Genomic DNA, 21,121 nt, shown 5'->3' with positions numbered 1-21,121 from the left:
TTTGTTAACCAGCGTGTTAGTGTGTGTGTTACCTGGCTGTCTCGTAGTGTTTGACGTTAACCATGGGTGTCCTCTATAGTTTTGTTAACCAGCGTGTTAGTGTGTGTGTTAGTGTGTGTGTTACCTGGCTGTCTCGTAGTGTTTGACGTTAACCATGGTGTCCTCTATAGTTTTGTTAACCAGCGTGTTAGTGTGTGTTACCTGGCTGTCTCGTAGTGTTTGGCGTTAACCATGGTGTCCTCTATAGTTTTGTTAACCAGCGTGTTAGTGTGTGTGTTACCTGGCTGTCTCGTAGTGTTTGACGTTAACCATGGTGTCCTCTATAGTTTTGTTAACCAGCGTGTTAGTGTGTGTGTTACCTGGCTGTCTCGTAGTGTTTGACGTTAACCATGGTGTCCTCTATAGTTTTGTTAACCAGCGTGTAAGTGTGTGTGTTACCTGGCTGTCTCGTAGTGTTTGACGTTAACCATGGTGTCCTCTATAGTTTTGTTAACCAGCGTGTAAGTGTGTGTGTTACCTGGCTGTCTCGTAGTGTTTGACGTTAACCATGGTGTCTTCTATAGTTTTGTTAACCAGCGTGTTAGTGTGTGTGTTACCTGGCTGTCTCGTAGTGTTTGACGTTAACCATGGTGTCCTCTATAGTTTTGTTAACCAGCGTGTTAGTGTGTGTGTTACCTGGCTGTCTCGTAGTGTTTGACGTTAACCATGGTGTCCTCTATAGTTTTGTTAACCAGCGTGTTAGTGTGTGTGTTACCTGGCTGTCTCGTAGTGTTTGACGTTAACCATGGTGTCCTCTATAGTTTTGTTAACCAGCGTGTTAATGTGTGTGTTACCTGGCTGTCTCGTAGTGTTTGGCGTTAACCATGGTGTCCTCTATAGTTTTGTTAACCAGCGTGTTAGTGTGTGTGTTACCTGGCTGTCTCGTAGTGTTTGGCGTTAACCATGGTTTCCTCTATAGTTTTGTTAACCAGCGTGTTAGTGTGTGTGTTACCTGGCTGTCTCGTAGTGTTTGGCGTTAACCATGGTGTCCTCTATAGTTTTGTTAACCAGTGTGTTAGTGTGTGTTACCTGGCTGTCTCGTAGTGTTTGACGTTAACCATGGTGTCCTCTATAGTTTTGTTAACCAGCGTGTTAGTGTGTGTGTTACCTGGCTGTCTCGTAGTGTTTGACGTTAACCATGGTGTCTTCTATAGTTTTGTTAACCAGCGTGTTAGTGTGTGTGTTACCTGGCTGTCTCGTAGTGTTTGACGTTAACCATGGTGTCCTCTATAGTTTTGTTAACCAGTGTGTTAATGTGTGTGTTACCTGGCTGTCTCGTAGTGTTTGACGTTAACCATGGTGTCCTCTATAGTTTTGTTAACCAGCGTGTTAGTGTGTGTGTTACCTGGCTGTCTCGTAGTGTTTGACGTTAACCATGGTGTCCTCTATAGTTTTGTTAACCAGCGTGTTAGTGTGTGTGTTACCTGGCTGTCTCGTAGTGTTTGACGTTAACCATGGTGTCCTCTATAGTTTTGTTAACCAGTGTGTTCATATCGGAGGTGAAAGAGTTCATAGCTGAGACCAGGACCTCTCCGCTCTTAGACAGGAACCGCTGGGTGTCCCCGTTCAGACCAAACTCTACCTGAGAAATGCAGACCAGCAGAAGAGGCTTTGAGAAGACATTTAGACACAAAAACTGTTTAAAACATTCAAGTCTGTATTTTAAGCCTTATCCAGAAATTAGAATTAAACCAAAAATAAAGGCAATTGTCTGAGGATGGTGCTGGAGGACGGTGCTGGTATATGGTGCTAGAGGACGGTACCCAGACTAGAGGACTGGTTCCCAGACTAGAGGACTGGTATCTAAACAGACTGGTACCCAGACTAGAGGACTGGTAGCCAGACTAGAGGACTGGTACCCAGACTAGAGGATTGGTACCCAGACTAGAGGACTGGTACCCAGACTAGAGGACTGGTTCCCAGACTAGAGGACTGGTTCCCAGACTAGAGGACTGTTATCTAAACAGACTGGTACCCAGACTAGAGGACTGGTACCCAGACTAGAGGACTGTTACCCAGACTAGAGGACTGTTACCCAGACTAGTGGACTGGTACCCAGACTAGAGGACTGGTTCCCAGACTAGAGGACTGTTATCTAAACAGACTGGTACCCAGACTAGAGGACTGGTACCCAGACTAGAGGACTGGTACCCAGACTAGAGGACTGGTACCCAGACTAGAGGACTGGTACCCAGACTAGAGGACTGGTACCCAGACTAGTGGACTGGTACCCAGACTAGAGGACTGGTTCCCAGAATAGTGGACTGGTACCCAGACTAGTGGACTGGTACCCAGACTAGAGGACTGGTACCCAGACTAGAGGACTGGTACCCAGACTAGTGGACTGGTACCCAGACTAGAGGACTGGTACCCAGACTAGAGGACTGGTACCCAGACTAGAGGACTGGTACCCAGACTAGAGGACTGGTACCCAGACTAGTGGACTGGTACCCAGACTAGTGGACTGGTACCCAGACTAGTGGACTGGTACCCAGACTAGAGGACTGGTACCCAGACTAGAGGACTGGTACCCAGACTAGAGGACTGGTACCCAGACTAGAGGACTGGTAGACAGACTAGAGGACTGGTAGCCAGACTAGAGGACTGGTACCCAGACTAGTGGACTGGTACCCAGACTAGAGGACTGGTAGCCAGACTAGAGGACTGGTAGCCAGACTAGAGGACTGGTAGCCAGACTAGAGGACTGGTACCCAGACTAGCGGACTGGTAGCCAGACTAGAGGAATGTTCTTTCAAAATAAAATGTATTAAAATCTCTCACGTGTAGTGGCGGCGTTTTGAGGCTGAGCTCGGTGAAGGCATCGCCCAGAGTCCTTTGCGTCTGCGTGACCTGGGCGAGCTGCGTGGCGAGTGTCTGGGCCAGGCAGGTCACATGATCATAACGGCGGCGGTCATCACGGAGAATGTCGATGCGGGCCTCGAGTTCTGGGTCGACCGTACGGGATCCACGACCCATCTTCTCTGACAGAACCTGCTTAGTACACTGGGGAGGAAGGAGAGAGGTACAGAGGAAGGGGAGAGGAGGAGAGAGGGACAGAGGAAGGGGAGAGGAGGAGAGAGGGACAGAGGAAGGGGAGAGGAGGAGAGATGAAAGAGAGAGATGTGACATGCAGGACAAGCAGAGAAAGGAGTTTGTTAAAGAGTAACTTGCTCTCTCCCTCCTCCCTCCCTCCCTCCTCCCCCCTCACTATCTTTCCCCCCCTCTCTCTCCCTCCCTTTCTCTCCTCCCCCCTGACTCCCTCCCCCCGCTCCCTTTCCACCCAACCTCCCTCTCCCCTCCCCCCTGACTCTCTCTTTCCTCCCCCTCTCCCTCCCTCACTATCTCTCCCCCCTCTCTCTCCCTCCCTTTCTCTCCTCCCCCGACTCCCTCCCCCCGCTCCCTTTCCACCCAACCTCCCTCTCCCCTCCCCCCTGACTCTCTCTTTCCTCCCCCTCTCTTTCCTCCCCCTCTCCCTTTCCTCTCTCTCCTCCCTCTCTCTCACCTTATAAGTAGTGATGCTCCATTTGCGAACCTGTTCCAGTTTCTCGATGGCGGGCATTTTCAGGTTTCCCGTGACAACCACTGGTCCTGTGGTTGGCTTCCGTGAACCTAGATGGTAGAGATCAAGAAGCCCAAACAGATATAATATTTGACAAAAACATAATTTAAAAACTTGCTTACATTTATATACGATCACATATCTCTCTCTAATGCGTGGGAATATTTTAGAACAGATTTCCAAAATTAAAATCACTTGGAGATGATTTTTCTGTTGTATATAGTCAAGTTATCGTTACTCTTTGTGGATTCATTATCACTTTTATTATGACGTGTTTTACTTTTCTATTATTTCTCTATTTTCTTTATCTCTGCGTTGTTGTGAAGGACCCTTAAGTAAGTATTTCACTGGTAGTCCACACCTGTTGTTGACGAAGCATGTGACAAATAAAATTCGATTTTTAGTCTTATGTCTAAAAAAAAGTATTATTATTATTATTTTTGCTTAGAGAAATTGGGGGTTCAAATTTTAGAAAAAAGTGCCAAATTCGGCCCACGGGCCACTAGTTTGGGACCACTGCTATCGGGTGATTCATTGATCTTATTACTGCCTTACCCTCATCCAGTTCTGTGTTGTCCTCGACAATGGACTCCTTCTGGTAGGAAGTGAAAACAGACAAACAGAACAGAAAGAATAGAACACCTGTACCGAGTCACCTTACAGTCCGGACACGCCGAGTCACCTTACAGTCCGGACACGCCGAGTCACCTTACAGTCCGGACACGCCGAGTCACCTTACAGTCCGGACACGCCGAGTCACCTAACAGTCCGGACACGCCGAGTCACCTAACAGTCCGGACACGCCGAGTCACCTAACAGTCCGGACACGCCGAGTCACCTTTACAGTCCGGACACGCCGAGTCACCTTACAGTCCGGACACGCCGAGTCACCTAACAGTCCGGACACGCCGAGTCACCTAACAGTCCGGACACGCCGAGTCACCTTACAGTCCGGACACGCCGAGTCACCTTACAGTCCGGACACGCCGAGTCACCTAACAGTCCGGACACGCCGAGTCACCTAACAGTCCGGACACGCCGAGTCACCTTACAGTCCGGACACGCCGAGTCACCTAACAGTCCGGACACGCCGAGTCACCTTTACAGTCCGGACACGCCGAGTCACCTAACAGTCCGGACACGCCGAGTCACCTAACAGTCCGGACACGCCGAGTCACCTTACAGTCCGGACACGCCGAGTCACCTTACAGTCCGGACACGCCGAGTCACCTTACAGTCCGGACACGCCGAGTCACCTTACAGTCCGGACACGCCGAGTCACCTTACAGTCCGGACACGCCGAGTCACCTTACAGTCCGGACACGCCGAGTCACCTTACAGTCCGGACACGCCGAGTCACCTTACAGTCCGGACACGCCGAGTCACCTTACAGTCCGGACACGCCGAGTCACCTTACAGTCCGGACACGCCGAGTCACCTTACAGTCCGGACACGCCGAGTCACCTTACAGTCCGGACACGCCGAGTCACCTTACAGTCCGGACACGCCGAGTCACCTTACAGTCCGGACACGCCGAGTCACCTTTACAGTCCGGACACGCCGAGTCACCTAACAGTCCGGACACGCCGAGTCACCTAACAGTCCGGACACGCCGAGTCACCTATACAGTCCGGACACGCCGAGTCACCTAACAGTCCGGACACGCCGAGTCACCTTACAGTCCGGACACGCCGAGTCACCTTACAGTCCGGACACGCCGAGTCACCTTACAGTCCGGACACGCCGAGTCACCTTACAGTCCGGACACGCCGAGTCACCTTTACAGTCCGGACACGCCGAGTCACCTTTACAGTCCGGACACGCCGAGTCACCTTTACAGTCCGGACACGCCGAGTCACCTTTACAGTCCGGACACGCCGAGTCACCTTTACAGTCCGGACACGCCGAGTCACCTTTACAGTCCGGACACGCCGAGTCACCTTTACAGTCCGGACACGCCGAGTCACCTTTACAGTCCAGACACGCCGAGTCACCTTTACAGTCCGGACACGCCGAGTCACCTTACAGTCCGGACACGCCGAGTCACCTTACAGTCCGGACACGCCGAGTCACCTTACAGTCCGGACACGCCGAGTCACCTTACAGTCCGGACACGCCGAGTCACCTAACAGTCCGGACACGCCGAGTCACCTTACAGTCCGGACACGCTGAGTCACCTTACAGTCCGGACACACTGAGTCACCTCTACCTGCTGCACCCAGTAACGTCACCTTGGACAAACACTGCTGTGTGTGTGTGTGTAAGCAAAAAGACAAAACAGAGAGAGAGTAGACAGAGAGACGGGGAGGTTAAGCAGACAGAGAGACGGGGAGGTTAAGCAGACAGAGAGACGGGGAGGTTAAGCAGACAGAGAGACGGGGAAGTTAAGCAGACAGAGAGACGGGGAAGTTAAGCAGACAGAGAGACGGGGAAGTTAAGCAGACAGAGAGACGGGGAAGTTAAGCAGACAGAGAGACGGGGAGGTTAGCAGACAGAGAGACGGGGAAGTTAAGCAGACAGAGAGACGGGGAAGTTAAGCAGACAGAGAGACGGGGAAGTTAAGCAGACAGAGAGACGGGGAGGTTAGCAGACAGAGAGACAGGGAAGTTAAGCAGACAGAGAGACGGGGAAGTTAAGCAGACAGAGAGACGGGGAGGTTAGCAGACAGAGAGACGGGGAGGTTAGCAGACAGAGAGACTGGGAAGTTAAGCAGACAGAGAGACGGGGAAGTTAAGCAGACAGAGAGACGGGGAAGTTAAGCAGACAGAGAGACGGGGAGGTTAGCAGACAGAGAGACAGGGAAGTTAAGCAGACAGAGAGACGGGGAAGTTAAGCAGACAGAGAGACGGGGAGATGCGTGCGTGTGTGTGTGTGTGTGTTTGCTACTACAATGCCACAGGTGAGTCACCTGTTGATGACATCATTGTGCCACACCCTTTACCTGCCACATCACTGGACAAATCACTTAGTCAGCTGGACAATGGTACTCTTATCTCATAAACACACGGATCAGAACAGTAGACAGGCTGAATGAACCAGTGATATAACACATCTGTTCTAGATATTAGGAAGCTGATAAGCACTAAATACTGATATCCTTGACATAATACAGTGTAATCTAATAATACTATTGTATATTACATACTATATTTAACATTAACACATTGTTCATATTGTTAAAATAGACTCAGGGATCTGGAAAACCTCTCCAATGGTCACTTTTAAAATCTTTCTGTTTAGCCAAATTGATTCTGGAAGAATATCCAGAGGAGACCATAGAGATATTGAATCACTATACGGAATTCTATGGTGGAGACTCCGGGTTTGTTGTTTTTCAAATCCCCAGAATGCCGTTTTTAATATGTTCTCTTCTTGTCCCAAACATATTATCATCAACACTCAGTAGTGTCCTGGATACCTGGTAGTTCTTACCATGTGGATGGCCTCCTGTCCACCAGACCCCTCTCCCTCACTGGGTATGAAAGTCTCCCCTCTCTGGTCCTCCCCCTCCACCATCATCCTTCCTCTCTTTGTACAGAATACACATTTTACAGACAGTCAAACCCAGAGAAGTTGAAACATGGAAATATAATTATTAGATTCTACTTCTTCCTTTCATTTCGAGCTGAACACTTCCTTTTGAGTGCCGTGCCCCTCCTCCTCCTCTCCTCCTCCTTTCTGACTGAGCTTTACTCCTCTCCTCTCCTCCTCTCTGACTGAGCTTTACTCCTCTCCTCCTCCTCCTCGCTGACTGAGCTTTACTCCTCTCCTCCTCCTCCTCGCTGACTGAGCTTTACTCCTCTCCTCTCCTCCTCCTCTCTGACTGAGCTTTACTCCTCTCCTCCTCTCTGACTGAGCTTTACTCCTCTCCTCCTCCTCTCTGACTGAGCTTTACGCCTCTCCTCCTCCTCTCTGACTGAGCTTTACGCCTCTCCTCTCCTCCTCCTCTCTGACTGAGCTTTACTCCTCTCCTCCTCCTCTCTGACTGAGCTTTACTCCTCTCCTCCTCTATGACTGAGATTTACTCCTCTCCTCCTCCTCCTCCTCTCTGACTGAGATTTACTCCTCTCCTCTCCTCCTCCTCTCTGACTGACCTTTACTTCTCTCCTCCTCTCTGACTGAGCCTTCCTACTCTCCACTCCAGCTGTCCAACTACCACAGGGTCGTTCTGGTTTGGTTAGCATACACTGCCACCTGCGGTTATTCACCAATACTACACATAAACTAGTAACATTACTGTTGCTGTCATTCAATGACAGAATAGTTGTCTCGTAAATCATTTGTAAAACAACCGGATAAAATGTCTATAATTCTAGTATAATAAGCTTGGCCCATTGCAAATAGCCCCCCAAAACAGTCACAACACGCATAGTTACTGGCCATTCATATTATACAACACGTTGGCAAGGGCAGTGAGAAGTTTCGTTGTCTTCCTCTCATCTGACTACTAGTCACACGACTGCGAAGTGACTAGTAGTCATATCAATTCGAAATCATTCGCAATCCATTTCTCTATACAACATCTTCTGTTTCCGTGATTAGAAGTATAAATTAGGCCCGCTTAAAGTAAAACTTGTAGACTACCCATTGTTAGTTATGAATGTCTCCTGGCGAACAAAACGTAAACAACAACCAGAAAAGTTTGCTAAGTTTTACCTTCTATTTCTTTCAGATGTATTTCTTCGTCCGTTTAATTTGGATTTAATCTCTAGATCAATGTAAAACTGCGCCAGGAAACTATTAGAGACTTTGGAACAAAAGTACAATTGGAACTTTTCTGAAAACCGGAAAGCTAAAACAAAATATCAAAACTACATTCAAATCCCGGAAGTATTTCTACCTTGCTGTGTGTAAGGTCGTAACTAGTTAACACAGCCACAAAGTCATTAACAACCGACTATTTCTAGAATTGATCTTCTTAAAATCGGATTTTAAACCTAACCTTAACTACACTGACAACCTTATGGCTAACCCTAAACTTAAATTAAGATTTTAAAAAACGAAGTTTTGTTTTCTAAAATTATTACTATCGCCCAAATTTTGACTTTGTGGCTGTGCTATCTAGTGGGAATCTGTGCGTAGCCACGGATTGGAGGAGTCGCGTCAAGGGACGTTTTTTTCCCTGAATAACCTGAGACTACATTTCTTCTTCTTTATATTTTTTAAGTCATCATCATCAATGTGAGCCCAAAGGTTCACCAGGGCCCAGTTTTTCTAAAAGTATCTGGATTTCGTCTCTCAAATAGAATTAAATAAATAGAACGGACAAATCATTGAACTGAATGGGGACTTCCGTTCTATTCATTCCATTTCTATGTATCTGACAGGCGAAATCCCAGAGAGATAACTTTAGAAAAACTAGGCCCCAGAGATGCTCGATTACCTATCATAGGACCACGTGTGTCACCACGTTTCAAAAAATAAATGTTGTTATTCTTCCTGTAAACAACTAATCTCCAAAAGTCACAAAAGTCACAGAACACAAGGAATTAGAGACAATGCTATAGGAAAAGCTTCCCCTTAGAGACAATGCAGTTGGAATAGCTTCCCCTTAGAGACCCTGCTATAGGAACAGCTCCTTATAGGAACAGCTCCTTAGAGACCCTACTATAGGAACAGCTCCTTATAGGAACAGCTCCTTAGAGACCCTGCTATAGGAACAGCTCCTTAGAGACCCTGCTATAGGAACAGCTCCTTATAGACCCTGCTATAGGAACAGCTCCTTAGAGACCCTGCTATAGGAACAGCTCCTTAGAGACCCTGCTATAGGAACAGCTCCTTAGAGACCCTGCTATAGGAACAGCTCCTTAGAGACCCTGCTATAGGAACAGCTCCTTAGAGACCCTGCTATAGGAACAGCTCCTTAGAGACCCTGCTATAGGAACAGCTCCTTAGAGACCCTGCTATAGGAACAGCTCCTTATAGGAACAGCTCCTTAGAGACCCTGCTATAGGAACAGCTCCTTAGAGACCCTGCTATAGGAACAGCTCCTTATAGACCCTGCTATAGGAACAGCTCCTTATAGACCCTGCTATAGGAACAGCTCCTTAGAGACCCTGCTATAGGAACAGCTCCTTAGAGACCCTGCTATAGGAACAGCTCCTTAGAGACCCTGCTATAGGAACAGCTCCTTATAGACCCTGCTATAGGAACAGCTCCTTAGAGACCCTGCTATAGGAACAGCTCCTTATAGACCCTGCTATAGGAACAGCTCCTTAGAGACCCTGCTATAGGAACAGCTCCTTAGAGACCCTACAATAGGGACAGCTTTTTAGAGACCAGCTTCCCCTTGCATCTCCCTGTGCTTAACACAAGCTAGTTAGCGGTGTGAAATGGCTAGCCAGTTAGCGGTGTGAAATGCCTAGCCAGTTAGCGGTGTGAAGTGGCTAGCCAGTTAGCGGTGTTACCTGACTAGCTAGTTAGCGGTGTGAAATTACTAGCCAGTTAGCGGTGTGAAATGACTAGCCAGTTAGCGGTGTTACCTGACTAGCCAGTTAGCGGTGTGAAGTGGCTAGCCAGTTAGCGGTGTTACCTGACTAGCTAGTTAGCGGTGTGAAATTACTAGCCAGTTAGCGGTGTGAAATGACTAGCCAGTTAGCGGTGTTACCTGACTAGCCAGTTAGCGGTGTGAAATTACTAGCCAGTTAGCGGTGTGAAATGACTAGCCAGTTAGCGGTGTGAAATGACTAGCCAGTTAGCGGTGTGAAATGACTAGCCAGTTGGCAGTGCGAAGTGGCTAGCCAGTTAGCGGTGTGAAACGACTAGCTAGTTAGCAGTGTGAAATGACTAGCTAGTTAGCGGTGTGAAATGGCTAGCCAGTTAGCGGTGTTACCTGGCTAGCCAGTTAGCGGTGTGAAATGACTAGCCAGTTAGCGGTGTTACCTGACTAGCCAGTTAGCGGTGTGAAGTGGCTAGCCAGTTAGCGGTGTTACCTGACTAGCTAGTTAGCGGTGTGAAATTACTAGCCAGTTAGCGGTGTGAAATGACTAGCCAGTTAGCGGTGTTACCTGACTAGCCAGTTAGCGGTGTGAAATTACTAGCCAGTTAGCGGTGTGAAATGACTAGCCAGTTAGCGGTGTGAAATAACTAGCCAGTTGGCAGTGCGAAGTGGCTAGCCAGTTAGCGGTGTGAAACGACTAGCTAGTTAGCGCTGTGCTAGTAGCGTTCAATCGGTGACGTCACTCGCTCTGAGACCTAGTTGTTTCCTTTACTCCACATGGGCTACGACTTTTGTGGAGCGATAGATAGGTAATGATTCTTTTGTGGGTGAATGTTGCTGATGAGTTCAAAGGATCCCTGGTTTGAGGCAAGGAAGCAGTACTGTTACACTAGAACAGTTTGATGAGCATGTACTACCACCTTGTGGTCATTCATCAGTACTACACACACTGTTGCTTCTACTGGTTTAAATTGAACCTTTATATTTAACTAGGCAAATCAGTTAAAGAACAAATTATTATTTACAATGACGGCCTATACCGGCCCAACCCGGACGACGCTGGGCCAATTGTGCGCCGCCTTATGGGACTCCCAATCACGGCCGGTTGCGATACAGCCTGGATTCGAACCGGAGTGTCTGTAGTGACGCCTCTAGCGCTGAGATGAAATGCCTTAGACCGCTGCGCTACTCGGGAGCCACATTTAATGACAGAATAGTTGTTTGGTATAGTTGACCCGAGAGGCCAAAAGCAATCTATTGCAGCCACTTCAAGCCACAGAGTCTGTCGTAGCTTGGGCTACTCGTTCGACTGGGGTATTTTATCATTGCACTATAGCGATGCCGGAAGAATCTGTTCACTTTGCAGTCGGCAGCTTTCCACCTTTATCTGGGGAGAACAGTACGCGACGAGCACATTCTAATCACACTTCCTTATGAAATTCAAAAAAACAAATGAACCTCGTCATTGGCTTTGTTACAAATGGCTCCCTATTCCCTATATAGTGGCACCACTTTTCACTGAAGCCTATAGGCCCCAGGTATAAGTAGTGCACTATATACAGAGCCATTTTGGGCTAGATGGCAGCCTGTTGATGTCCAGCCATGGCATTGTTATGGATATGGAAGCATGGGCACAATCATTTAGTACATTTAACAACCTGAAATGAACTGATCAAAGCATACGATGAGTAGGCTATGATCAAAAGCACACAGTAGTGTATGTTTGAGTCATTTCCATCAGACATATCAGAAGAAGCTATGTAAACGTTACAGTCAACTGCCTCACGTTTACTGTAAAGGACGTTTGTGGTACATGCGAAGAAAGGACGTTTGTGGTACATGCGAAGAAAGGACGTTTGTGGTACATGCGAAGAAAGGACGTTTGTGGTACATGCGAAGAAAGGACGTTTGTGGTACATGCGAAGACAGGACGTTTGTGGTACATGCGAAGACAGGACGTTTGTGGTACATGCGAAGACAGGACGTTTGTGGTACATGCGAAGAAAGGACGTTTGTGGTACATGCGAAGAAAGGACGTTTGTGGTACATGCGAAGAAAGTACGTTTGTGGTACATGCGAAGAAAGGACGTTTGTGGTACATGCAAAGAAAGGACGTTTGTGGTACATGCGAAGAAAGGACGTTTGTGGTACATGCGAAGAAAGGACGTTTGTGGTACATGCGAAGAAAGGACGTTTGTGGTACATGCGTGGCGAGTATCACTTCCCCCTGATTCCGCTGAACCCGCTCTGCCTCTCCCCAAACCTCAACGTGACCGTCCTCCTGAATAGTCTCTACCCCGTCGTGCTATTAGCCTTCTTCGACTGGGGAAACACGTCAGGCTGAGGAATGAGTTTCAAAAAGCTCCTCATCTGCTACATAACATTTAAACGTACTATTTATTTCCCTAAACTAATTATTACTCTCTCATCACCTGGTTTATTATTAGGTAATGGCCCACCTTTGTGAACAATGTAAATCAAGTTCTACAGAATGTTAAAATAACATAATTTCCCCCCAGTCTCCCTGTAAGTTGCACAGAGCCTTATCAACAGCCAACATACACACCCACACACACACACAAACAAACAAACACAGTAGGTATATTAGTAGTATAGGGCTGTGTGTGTAGTTGTATTAGTAGTATAGGGCTGTGTGTAGTTGTATTAGTAGTATAGGGCTGTGTGTAGTTGTATTAGTTGTATAGGGCTGTGTGTGTAGTTGTATTAGTAGTATAGGGCTGTGTGTGTAGTTGTATTAGTAGTATAGGGCTGTGTGTAGTTGTATTAGTAGTATAGGGCTGTGTGTGTAGTTGTATTAGTAGTATAGGGCTGTGTGTGTAGTTGTATTAGTAGTATAGGGCTGTGTGTGTAGTTGTATTAGTAGTATAGTGCTGTGTGTGTAGTTGTATTAGTAGTATAGAGCTGTGTGTGTAGTTGTATTAGTAGTATAGGGCTGTGGGTGTAGTTGTATTAGTAGTATAGGGCTGTGTGTGTAGTTGTATTAGTAGAATAGGGCTGTGTGTGTAGTTGTATTAGTAGTATAGGGCTGTGTGTGTAGTTGTATTAGTAGAATAGGGCTGTGTGTGTAGTTGTATTAGTAGAATAGGGCTGTGTGTGTAGTTGTATTAGTAGTATAGGGCTGTGTGTGTAGTTGTATTAGTAGTATAGGGCTGTGTGTAGTTGTATTAGTAGAATAGGGCTGTGGGTGTAGTTGTATTAGTAGTATAGGGCTGTCTGTGTAGTTGTATTAGTAGTATAGGGCTGTGTGTGTAGTTGTATTAGTAATATAGGGCTGTATGTGTAGTTGTATTAGTAGTATAGGGCTGTGTGTGTAGTTGTATTAGTAGTATAGGGCTGTGTGTAGTTGTATTAGTAGAATAGGGCTGTGGGTGTAGTTGTATTAGTAGTATAGGGCTGTCTGTGTAGTTGTATTAGTAGTATAGGGCTGTCTGTGTAGTTGTATTAGTAGTATAGGGCTGTGTGTGTAGTTGTATTAGTAGTATAGGGCTGTGTGTAGTTGTATTAGTAGTGTAGGGCTGTCTGTGTAGTTGTATTAGTAGTATAGGGCTGTGTGTGTAGTTGTATTAGTAGTATAGGGCTGTGTGTGTAGTTGTATTAGTAATATAGGGCTGTATGTGTAGTTGTATTAGTAGTATAGGGCTGTCTGTGTAGTTGTATTAGTAGTATAGGGCTGTGTGTGTAGTTGTATTAGTAGTATAGGGCTGTGTGTGTAGTTGTATTAGTAGTATAGGGCTGTCTGTGTAGTTGTATTAGTAGTATAGGGCTGTGTGTGTAGTTGTATTAGTAGTATAGGGCTGTGTGTGTAGTTGTATTAGTAGTGTAGTTGTGTCACCTTAATATAGATGTTGTGCTTGTCCTCTGTAACTCTATCTAGGTTACGATGAGTAAACAATCCCAATTGTTTCAGAATGTTCGATGTGTTAGTTTTGTTGTTGTCAGGTCGTCGTCAAGGCTGGAACATCGGGTCCTGTGCTCCAAGGGAACGGAGACGTCGGAACCAAAACAATGAGGTCCTTGATCCCATTGCAGTTAGATTCCCCTCTTCAGGCTTGACTTTGAAATTATTGAACATGTCTGGTGTAATATGACGTTTGATTGTATTCAGTTCTTATTAACTGTAATACACTCACTGAACATCTGGGCCCTTATTCACATAGAGTCTCAGAGTAGAAAATCTGGGCCCTTATTCACAAAGAGTCTCACAGTAGAAAATCTGGGCCCTTATTCACAAAGAGTCTCAGAGTAGAAGATCTTGGCCCTTATTCACAAAGTGTCTCAGAGTTGAAAATATGGGCCCTTATTCACAAAGTGTCTCAGATTAGAAAATCCAGGCCCTTTTCACAAAGAGTCTCAGAGGAGAAGATCTTGGCCCTTATTCACAAAGTGTCTCAGAGTAGAAGATCTTGGCCCTTATTCACAAAGAGTCTCAGAGGAGAAGAACTTGGATTTGTATATATTGTATGTACCTGAGTGCTCCTCAGCCGCTCCCCCCTCCTTGATCGCCTTTATCTGGTTGTGTAGCCTACAAACTTCATGTTGTACACCAAACTGTTCTGTTACATTCCCTCAGTAGTCTTTGAAGCATATGGGTGGTTTCCTACAAACTTCATGTTGTACACCAAACTGTTGCATTTCATATCTCACGCCTTCGATCACACCAAAATCGCCATTGCCTTTTGATACACGAGAAGTACCTTCATTTCGTATATCTGGCGTTTCCTCCGACACATTGGTGCGGCTGACATCCGGGTTAAGAGAGCAGTGTGATGAGAATTAGGTGGCCAGGCGGGTATATAAGATAGGGGGGACCTTCGCCTCTCCCGAGCACCTTGAGGAGTTGCAAATATAAGCCAAAGGAACTAATTTGTGTAGAAAACGGGGTATAAAAAATAAGCTAGTGGCCATACGACCCTGTATACACCTGGTCATAGTCAGGCCTGGTTAGTACTGGGACGGGAGGCCGCTTGGAAATACACCATACCACTTTTATTTTTTTGGAGGGGGGGGGGGGGGGGGGTAAATACAGGCGAATATATTGATAAAAGTCATCTTGTCATAGAGAGATTTACATGGTTATCAAAACGTCACGTCAGGGTAAGGCTACATGATTTAATAAAGGTGAAATATATACAGTGGGGAGAACAAGTATTTGATACACTGCCGATTTTGCAGGTTTTCCTACTTACAAAGCATGTAGAGGTCTGTAAATTTTATCATAGGTACACTTCAACTGTGAGAGACGGAATCTAAAACAAAAATCCAGAAAATCACATTGTATGATTTTTAAGTAATTAATTTGCATTTTATTGCATGACATAAGTATTTGATCACCTACCAACCAGTAAGAATTCCGGCTCTCACAGACCTGTTAGTTTTTCTTTAAGAAGCCCTCCTGTTCTCCACTCATTACCTGTATTAACTGCACCTGTTTGAACTCGTTACCTGTATAAAAGACACCTGTCCACACACTCAATCAAACATATTCCAACCTCTCCACAATGGCCAAGACCAGAGAGCTGTGTAAGGACATCAGGGATAAAATTGTAGACCTGCACAAGGCTGGGATGGGCTACAGGACAATAGGCAAGCAGCTTGGTGAGAAGGAAACAACTGTTGGCACAATTATTAGAAAATGGAAGAAGTTCAAGAGGACGGTCAATCACCCTCGGTCTGGGGCTCCATGCAAGATTTCACCTCGTGGGGCATCAATGATCATGAGGAAGGTGAGGGATCAGCCCAGAACTACACGGCAGGACCTGGTCAATGACCTGAAGAGAGCTGGGACCACAGTCTCAAAGAAAACCATTAGTAACACACTACGCCGTCATGGATTAAAATCCTGCAGCGCACGCAAGGTCCCCCTGCTCAAGCCATCGCATGTCCAGTCCCGTCTGAAGTTTGCCAATGACCATCTGGATGATCCAGAGGAGGAATGGGAGAAGGTCATGTGGTCTGATGAGACAAAAATAGAGCTTTTTGGTCTAACTCCACTCGCCATGTTTGGAGGAAGAAGAAGTATGAGTACAACCCCAAGAACACCATCCCAACCGTGAAGCATGGAGGTGGAAACATCATTCTTTGGGGATGCTTTTCTGCAAAGGGGACAGGACGACTGCACCGTATTGAGGGGAGGATGGATGGGGCCATGTATCGCGAGATCTTGGCCAACAACCTCCTTCCCTCAGTAAGAGCATTGAAGATGGGTCGTGGCTGGGTCTTCCAGCATGACAACGACACGAAGCACACAGCCATGGCAACTAAGGAGTGGCTCCGTAAGAAGCATCTCAAGGTCCTGGAGTTGCCTAGCCAGTCTCCAGACCTGAACCCAATAGAAAATCTTTGGAGGGAGCTGAAAGTCCGTATTGCCCAGCGACAGCCCCGAAACCTGAAGGATCTGGAGAAGATCTGTAGGGAGGAGTGGGCCAAAATCCCTGCTGCAGTGTGTGCAAACCTAGTCAAGAACTACAGGAAACGTATGATCTCTGTAATTGCAAACAAAGGTTTCTGTACCAAATATTAAGTTCTGCTTTTCTGATGTATCAAATACTTATGTCATGCAATAAAATGCAAATTAATTATTTAAAAATCATACAATGTGATTTTCTGGATTTTTGTTTTAGATTCCGTCTCTCATAGTTGAAGTGTACCTATGATAAAAATTACAGACCTCTACATGCTTTGTAAGTAGGAAAACCTGCAAAATCGGCAGTGTATCAAATACTTGTTCTCCCCACTGTATATTTTTTTTTAAATAAAAAAACGAAACAGCCCTTATTTTAAGTGTTTCTAAAATCCCCTATGGGGAAAAATGATATGTCTGCAACAAAAGTTCAACATTCACCTTCTGCGACCATTTCTGTCAAACCGTCTATTCAAGCAACACACATAAAGCAACGCGGCTTCCATTGGAAATGAATGTATTTGCCTCAGCTACATTAGGGTGTGGGCGTCAGCCACATTAGGGTGTGGGCGTCAGCTACACTAGGGTGTGGGCGTCAGCTACACTAGGGTGTGGGCGTCAGCCACACTAGGGTGTGGGCCTCAGCCACACTAGGGTGTGGGCGTCAGCCACACTAGGGTGTGGGCGTCAGCCACACTAGGGTGTGGGCCTCAGCCACACTAGGGTGTGGGCCTCAGCCACATTAGGGTGTGGGCGTCAGCCACATTAGGGTGTGGGCCTCAGCCACATTAGGGTGTGGGCCTCAGCCACATTAGGGTGTGGGCCTCAGCCACATTAGGGTGTGGGCCTCAGCCACATTAGGGTGTGGGCGTCAGCCACATTAGGGTGTGGGCGTCAGCCACATTAGGGTGTGGGCCTCAGCCACATTAGGGTGTGGGCCTCAGCCACATTAGGGTGTGGGCCTCAGCCACATTAGGGTGTGGGCCTCAGCCACATTAGGGTGTGGGCCTCAGCCACATTAGGGTGTGGGCGTCAGCCACATTAGGGTGTGGGCCTCAGCCACATTAGGGTGTGGGCCTCAGCCACATTAGGGTGTGGGCCTCAGCCACATTAGGGTGTGGGCCTCAGCCACATTAGGGTGTGAGGGTCAGCCACATTAGGGTGTGGGCGTCAGCCACATTAGGGTGTGGGCGTCAGCCACATTAGGGTGTGGGCGTCAGCTACATTAGGGTGTGGGCCTCAGCCACATTAGGGTGTGGGCCTCAGCCACATTAGGGTGTGGGCCTCAGCTACATTAGGGTGTGAGGGTCAGCTACATTAGGGTGTGGGCCTCAGCCACACTAGGGTGTGGGCCTCAGCCACACTAGGGTGTGGGCCTCAGCCACACTAGGGTGTGGGCCTCAGCCACATTAGGGTGTGGGCCTCAGCCACATTAGGGTGTGGGCCTCAGCCACATTAGGGTGTGGGCCTCAGCCACATTAGGGTGTGGGCCTCAGCCACATCAGGGTGTGGGCCTCAGCCACATCAGGGTGTGGGCCTCAGCCACATCAGGGTGTGGGCCTCAGCCACATCAGGGTGTGGGCCTCAGCCACATTAGGGTGTGGGCCTCAGCCACATCAGGGTGTGGGCCTCAGCCACATCAGGGTGTGGGCCTCAGCCACATCAGGGTGTGGGCCTCAGCCACATCAGGGTGTGGGCCTCAGCCACATCAGGGTGTGGGCCTCAGCCACATCAGGGTGTGGGCCTCAGCCACATTAGGGTGTGGGCCTCAGCCACATTAGGGTGTGGGCCTCAGCCACATTAGGGTGTGGGCCTCAGCTACATTAGGGTGTGGGCCTCAGCTACATTAGGGTGTGGGCCTCAGCTACATTAGGGTGTGGGCCTCAGCTACATTAGGGTGTGGGCCTCAGCTACATTAGGGTGTGAGGGTCAGCTACATTAGAAAAACGACTGTCTCTGTAGAATTAAGGTCACTAATTAGTAAGGAACTGCCCTCACCTGGTTGTCAAGGTCTTAATGTCTAAATGTAAAGGAAAAACCAAAAGTCTGCAGACAGTAGGACCTCCATGGAATGAGTTTGAAACCCCTCTGTTAAGGTTCCAATTTAGGTTAAAGCAGGGTTTCCCAAACTCGGTGCACGTCTTGTTTTTTAAACATTTGAATCGGCTGTGTAGTGTTACGGCAACAACCAAAACGCGCACAGAGTTTGGGAAACCCTGGGTTATTAATGTTGGGGGGAGGGTTAGCTAACATTAAGGTTAGGGGAAGGGTTAGCTAACATTAAGGTTAGGGGGAGGGTTAGCTAACATTAAGGTTAGGGGGAGGGTTAGCTAACATTAAGGTTAGGGGAAGGGTTAGCTAACATTAAGGTTAGGGGAAGGGTTAGCTAACATTAAGGTTAGGGGAAGGGTTAGCTAACATTAAGGTTAGGGGAAGGGTTAGCTAACATTAAGGTTAGGGTTGGAGGAAGGGTTAGCTAATATTAAGGTTAGGGGGAGGGTTAGCTAACATTAAGGTTAGGGGAAGGGTTAGCTAACATTAAGGTTAGGGGAAGGGTTAGCTAACATTAAGGTTAGGGTTGGAGGAAGGGTTAGCTAATAATAGGGTTAGGGGAAGGGTTAGCTAACATTAAGGTTAGGGGAAGGGTTAGCTAACATTAAGGTTAGGGGAAGGGTTAGCTAACATTAAGGTTAGGGGAAGGGTTAGCTAACATTAAGGTTAGGGTTGGAGGAAGGGTTAGCTAACATTAAGGTTAGGGGAAGGGTTAGCTAACATTAAGGTTAGGGTTGGAGGAAGGGTTAGCTAACATTAAGGTTAGGGGAAGGGTTAGCTAACATTAAGGTTAGGGGGAGGGTTAGCTAACATTAAGGTTAGGGGAAGGGTTAGCTAACATTAAGGTTAGGGGAAGGGTTAGCTAACATTAAGGTTAGGGGAAGGATTAGCTAACATTAAGGTTAGGGTTGGGGGAAGGGTTAGCTAACATTAAGGTTAGGGTTGGGGGAAGGATTAGCTAACATTAAGGTTAGGGGAAGGGGGAAGGGTTAGCTAACATTAAGGTTAGGGTTAGGGGAAGGATTAGCTACCATTAAGGTTAGGGTTGGGGGAAGGGTTAGCTAACATTAAGGTTAGGGTTGGGGGAAGGATTAGCTAACATTAAGGTTAGGGGAAGGGTTAGCTAACATTAAGGTTAGGGTTGGGGGAAGTGTTAGCTAACATTAAGGTTATGTGAAGGGTTAGCTAACATTAAGGTTAGGGTTAGGGGAAGGATTAGCTAACATTAAGGTTAGGGTTGGGGTTGGGGGAAGGGTTAGCTAACATTAAGGTTAGGGGAAGGGGATGGTTTATTTAACATTAAGGTTAGGGTTAGGGGAAGGATTAGCTAACATTAAGGTTAGGGTTGGGGGAAGGGTTAGCTAACATTAAGGTTGGGGGAAGGGTTAGCTAACATTAAGGTTGGGGTTGGGGGAAGGGTTAGCTAACATTAAGGTTAGCTAACATTAAGGTTGGGGGAAGGGTTAGCTAACATTAAGGTTAGGGTTGGGGGAAGGGTTAGCTAACATTAAGGTTATGTGAAGGGTTAGCTAACATTAAGGTTGCGGGGGGTTAACGGTTTAATGTACTGAACATTAGTGGTTCTATGAGCAAACCTCTGCAGCAATGCTGGCAGCACTCATACGTCTATCTCCCAATGACAACCTCTTGGATATGACGCTGAGCACGTGCACTCAACTTCTTTGGTCGACCATGGTGAGGCCTGTTCTGAGTGGAACCTGTCCAGTTAAACCGCTGTATGGTCTTGGCCACCGTGCTGCAGCTCAGTTTCAGGGTCTTGGCAATCTTCTTATAGCCCAGGCCATCTTTATGTAGAGCAACAATTCTTTTTTTCAGATCCTCAGAGAGTTCTTTGCCATGTTGAACTTCCAGTGACAAGTCAGTATGAGGGAGTGTGAGAGCGATGACACCAAATTTAACACACCTGCTCCCCATTCACACCTGAGACCTTGTAACACTAACGAGTCACATGACACTGGGGAGGGAAAATGGCTAATTGGGCCCAATTTGGACATTTTCACTTACGGTGTATTCACTTTTGTTGCTAGCGGTTTAGACATTAATGGCTGTGTGTTGAGTTATTTTGAGGGGACAGCAAATGTACACTGTTATACAAGCTGTACACTTCACTACTTTAGCAAAGTGTAATTTCTTCAGTGTTGTCACATGAAAAGATATACTCAAATATTTTTTTTTAAATGTGAGGGGTGTACTCACTTTTGTGATATACTGTATGTATGTTTGTATATACTCACTGTATGTTACGTCTAGTCACTGAGACCAGGCTGCAACTAGAAAAGGAAAACATGAAATGACACCCCCAGGAAACGTTAGAACATCGCTCAGAGACGCACAAAAAACAATAACATTCAAAATGGGTGAATCTTTCCTTTACAAACTGTCAAATCTGTGAGCTAACTTGGGACAAATAAAATACTACAACGTGGTCAATTCAGAAGCACGAGTAAGAATTATATAGAAAATGACGTTGTTCAATAAAATACATTTCTATTGGGAAGTGACAGACGCTGTCTACTGTGTGAGCACTAGTTCTTAAAGTGAGGGGTTAATTCCTAATGGTTATATCGGGCTCCATTTGTAGACTTCAAAG

General features: G+C 46.9%; 1 protein-coding gene across 3 annotated transcripts in view; it reads right to left on the bottom strand.

The window, feature by feature from the left end:
• The window catches only part of LOC139561173 (arfaptin-1-like), a 15,398-nt gene extending 6,974 nt beyond the window's left edge, over positions 1-8,424 (bottom strand). The window contains exons 1-6 of one of the 3 annotated variants that reach the window (XR_011672080.1): positions 8,255-8,414; positions 7,031-7,126; positions 4,154-4,193; positions 3,542-3,648; positions 2,821-3,042; positions 1,464-1,621 (exon numbers count right to left, since the gene is read on the bottom strand). Coding sequence is in view for 2 of the 3 variants with exons in the window: in XM_071378105.1 (XP_071234206.1) it covers positions 1,464-1,621; positions 2,821-3,042; positions 3,542-3,648; positions 4,154-4,193; positions 7,031-7,117 (614 nt within the window). In the remaining variant the exon portion in view is untranslated. Of the gene's footprint in view, positions 1-1,463; positions 1,622-2,820; positions 3,043-3,541; positions 3,649-4,153; positions 4,194-7,030; positions 7,127-8,254 lie in introns of all 3 variants that reach the window. The other 2 variants (XM_071378105.1, XM_071378106.1) reach the window with 2 other exon arrangements.
• Positions 8,425-21,121: the final 12,697 nt, after the last annotated feature.

This window comes from Salvelinus alpinus, chromosome 31, assembly GCF_045679555.1.
Source record: "Salvelinus alpinus chromosome 31, SLU_Salpinus.1, whole genome shotgun sequence".
NCBI lineage: Eukaryota > Metazoa > Chordata > Actinopteri > Salmoniformes > Salmonidae > Salvelinus > Salvelinus alpinus.
This window is presented reverse-complemented; position numbering and strand designations above follow the sequence as displayed.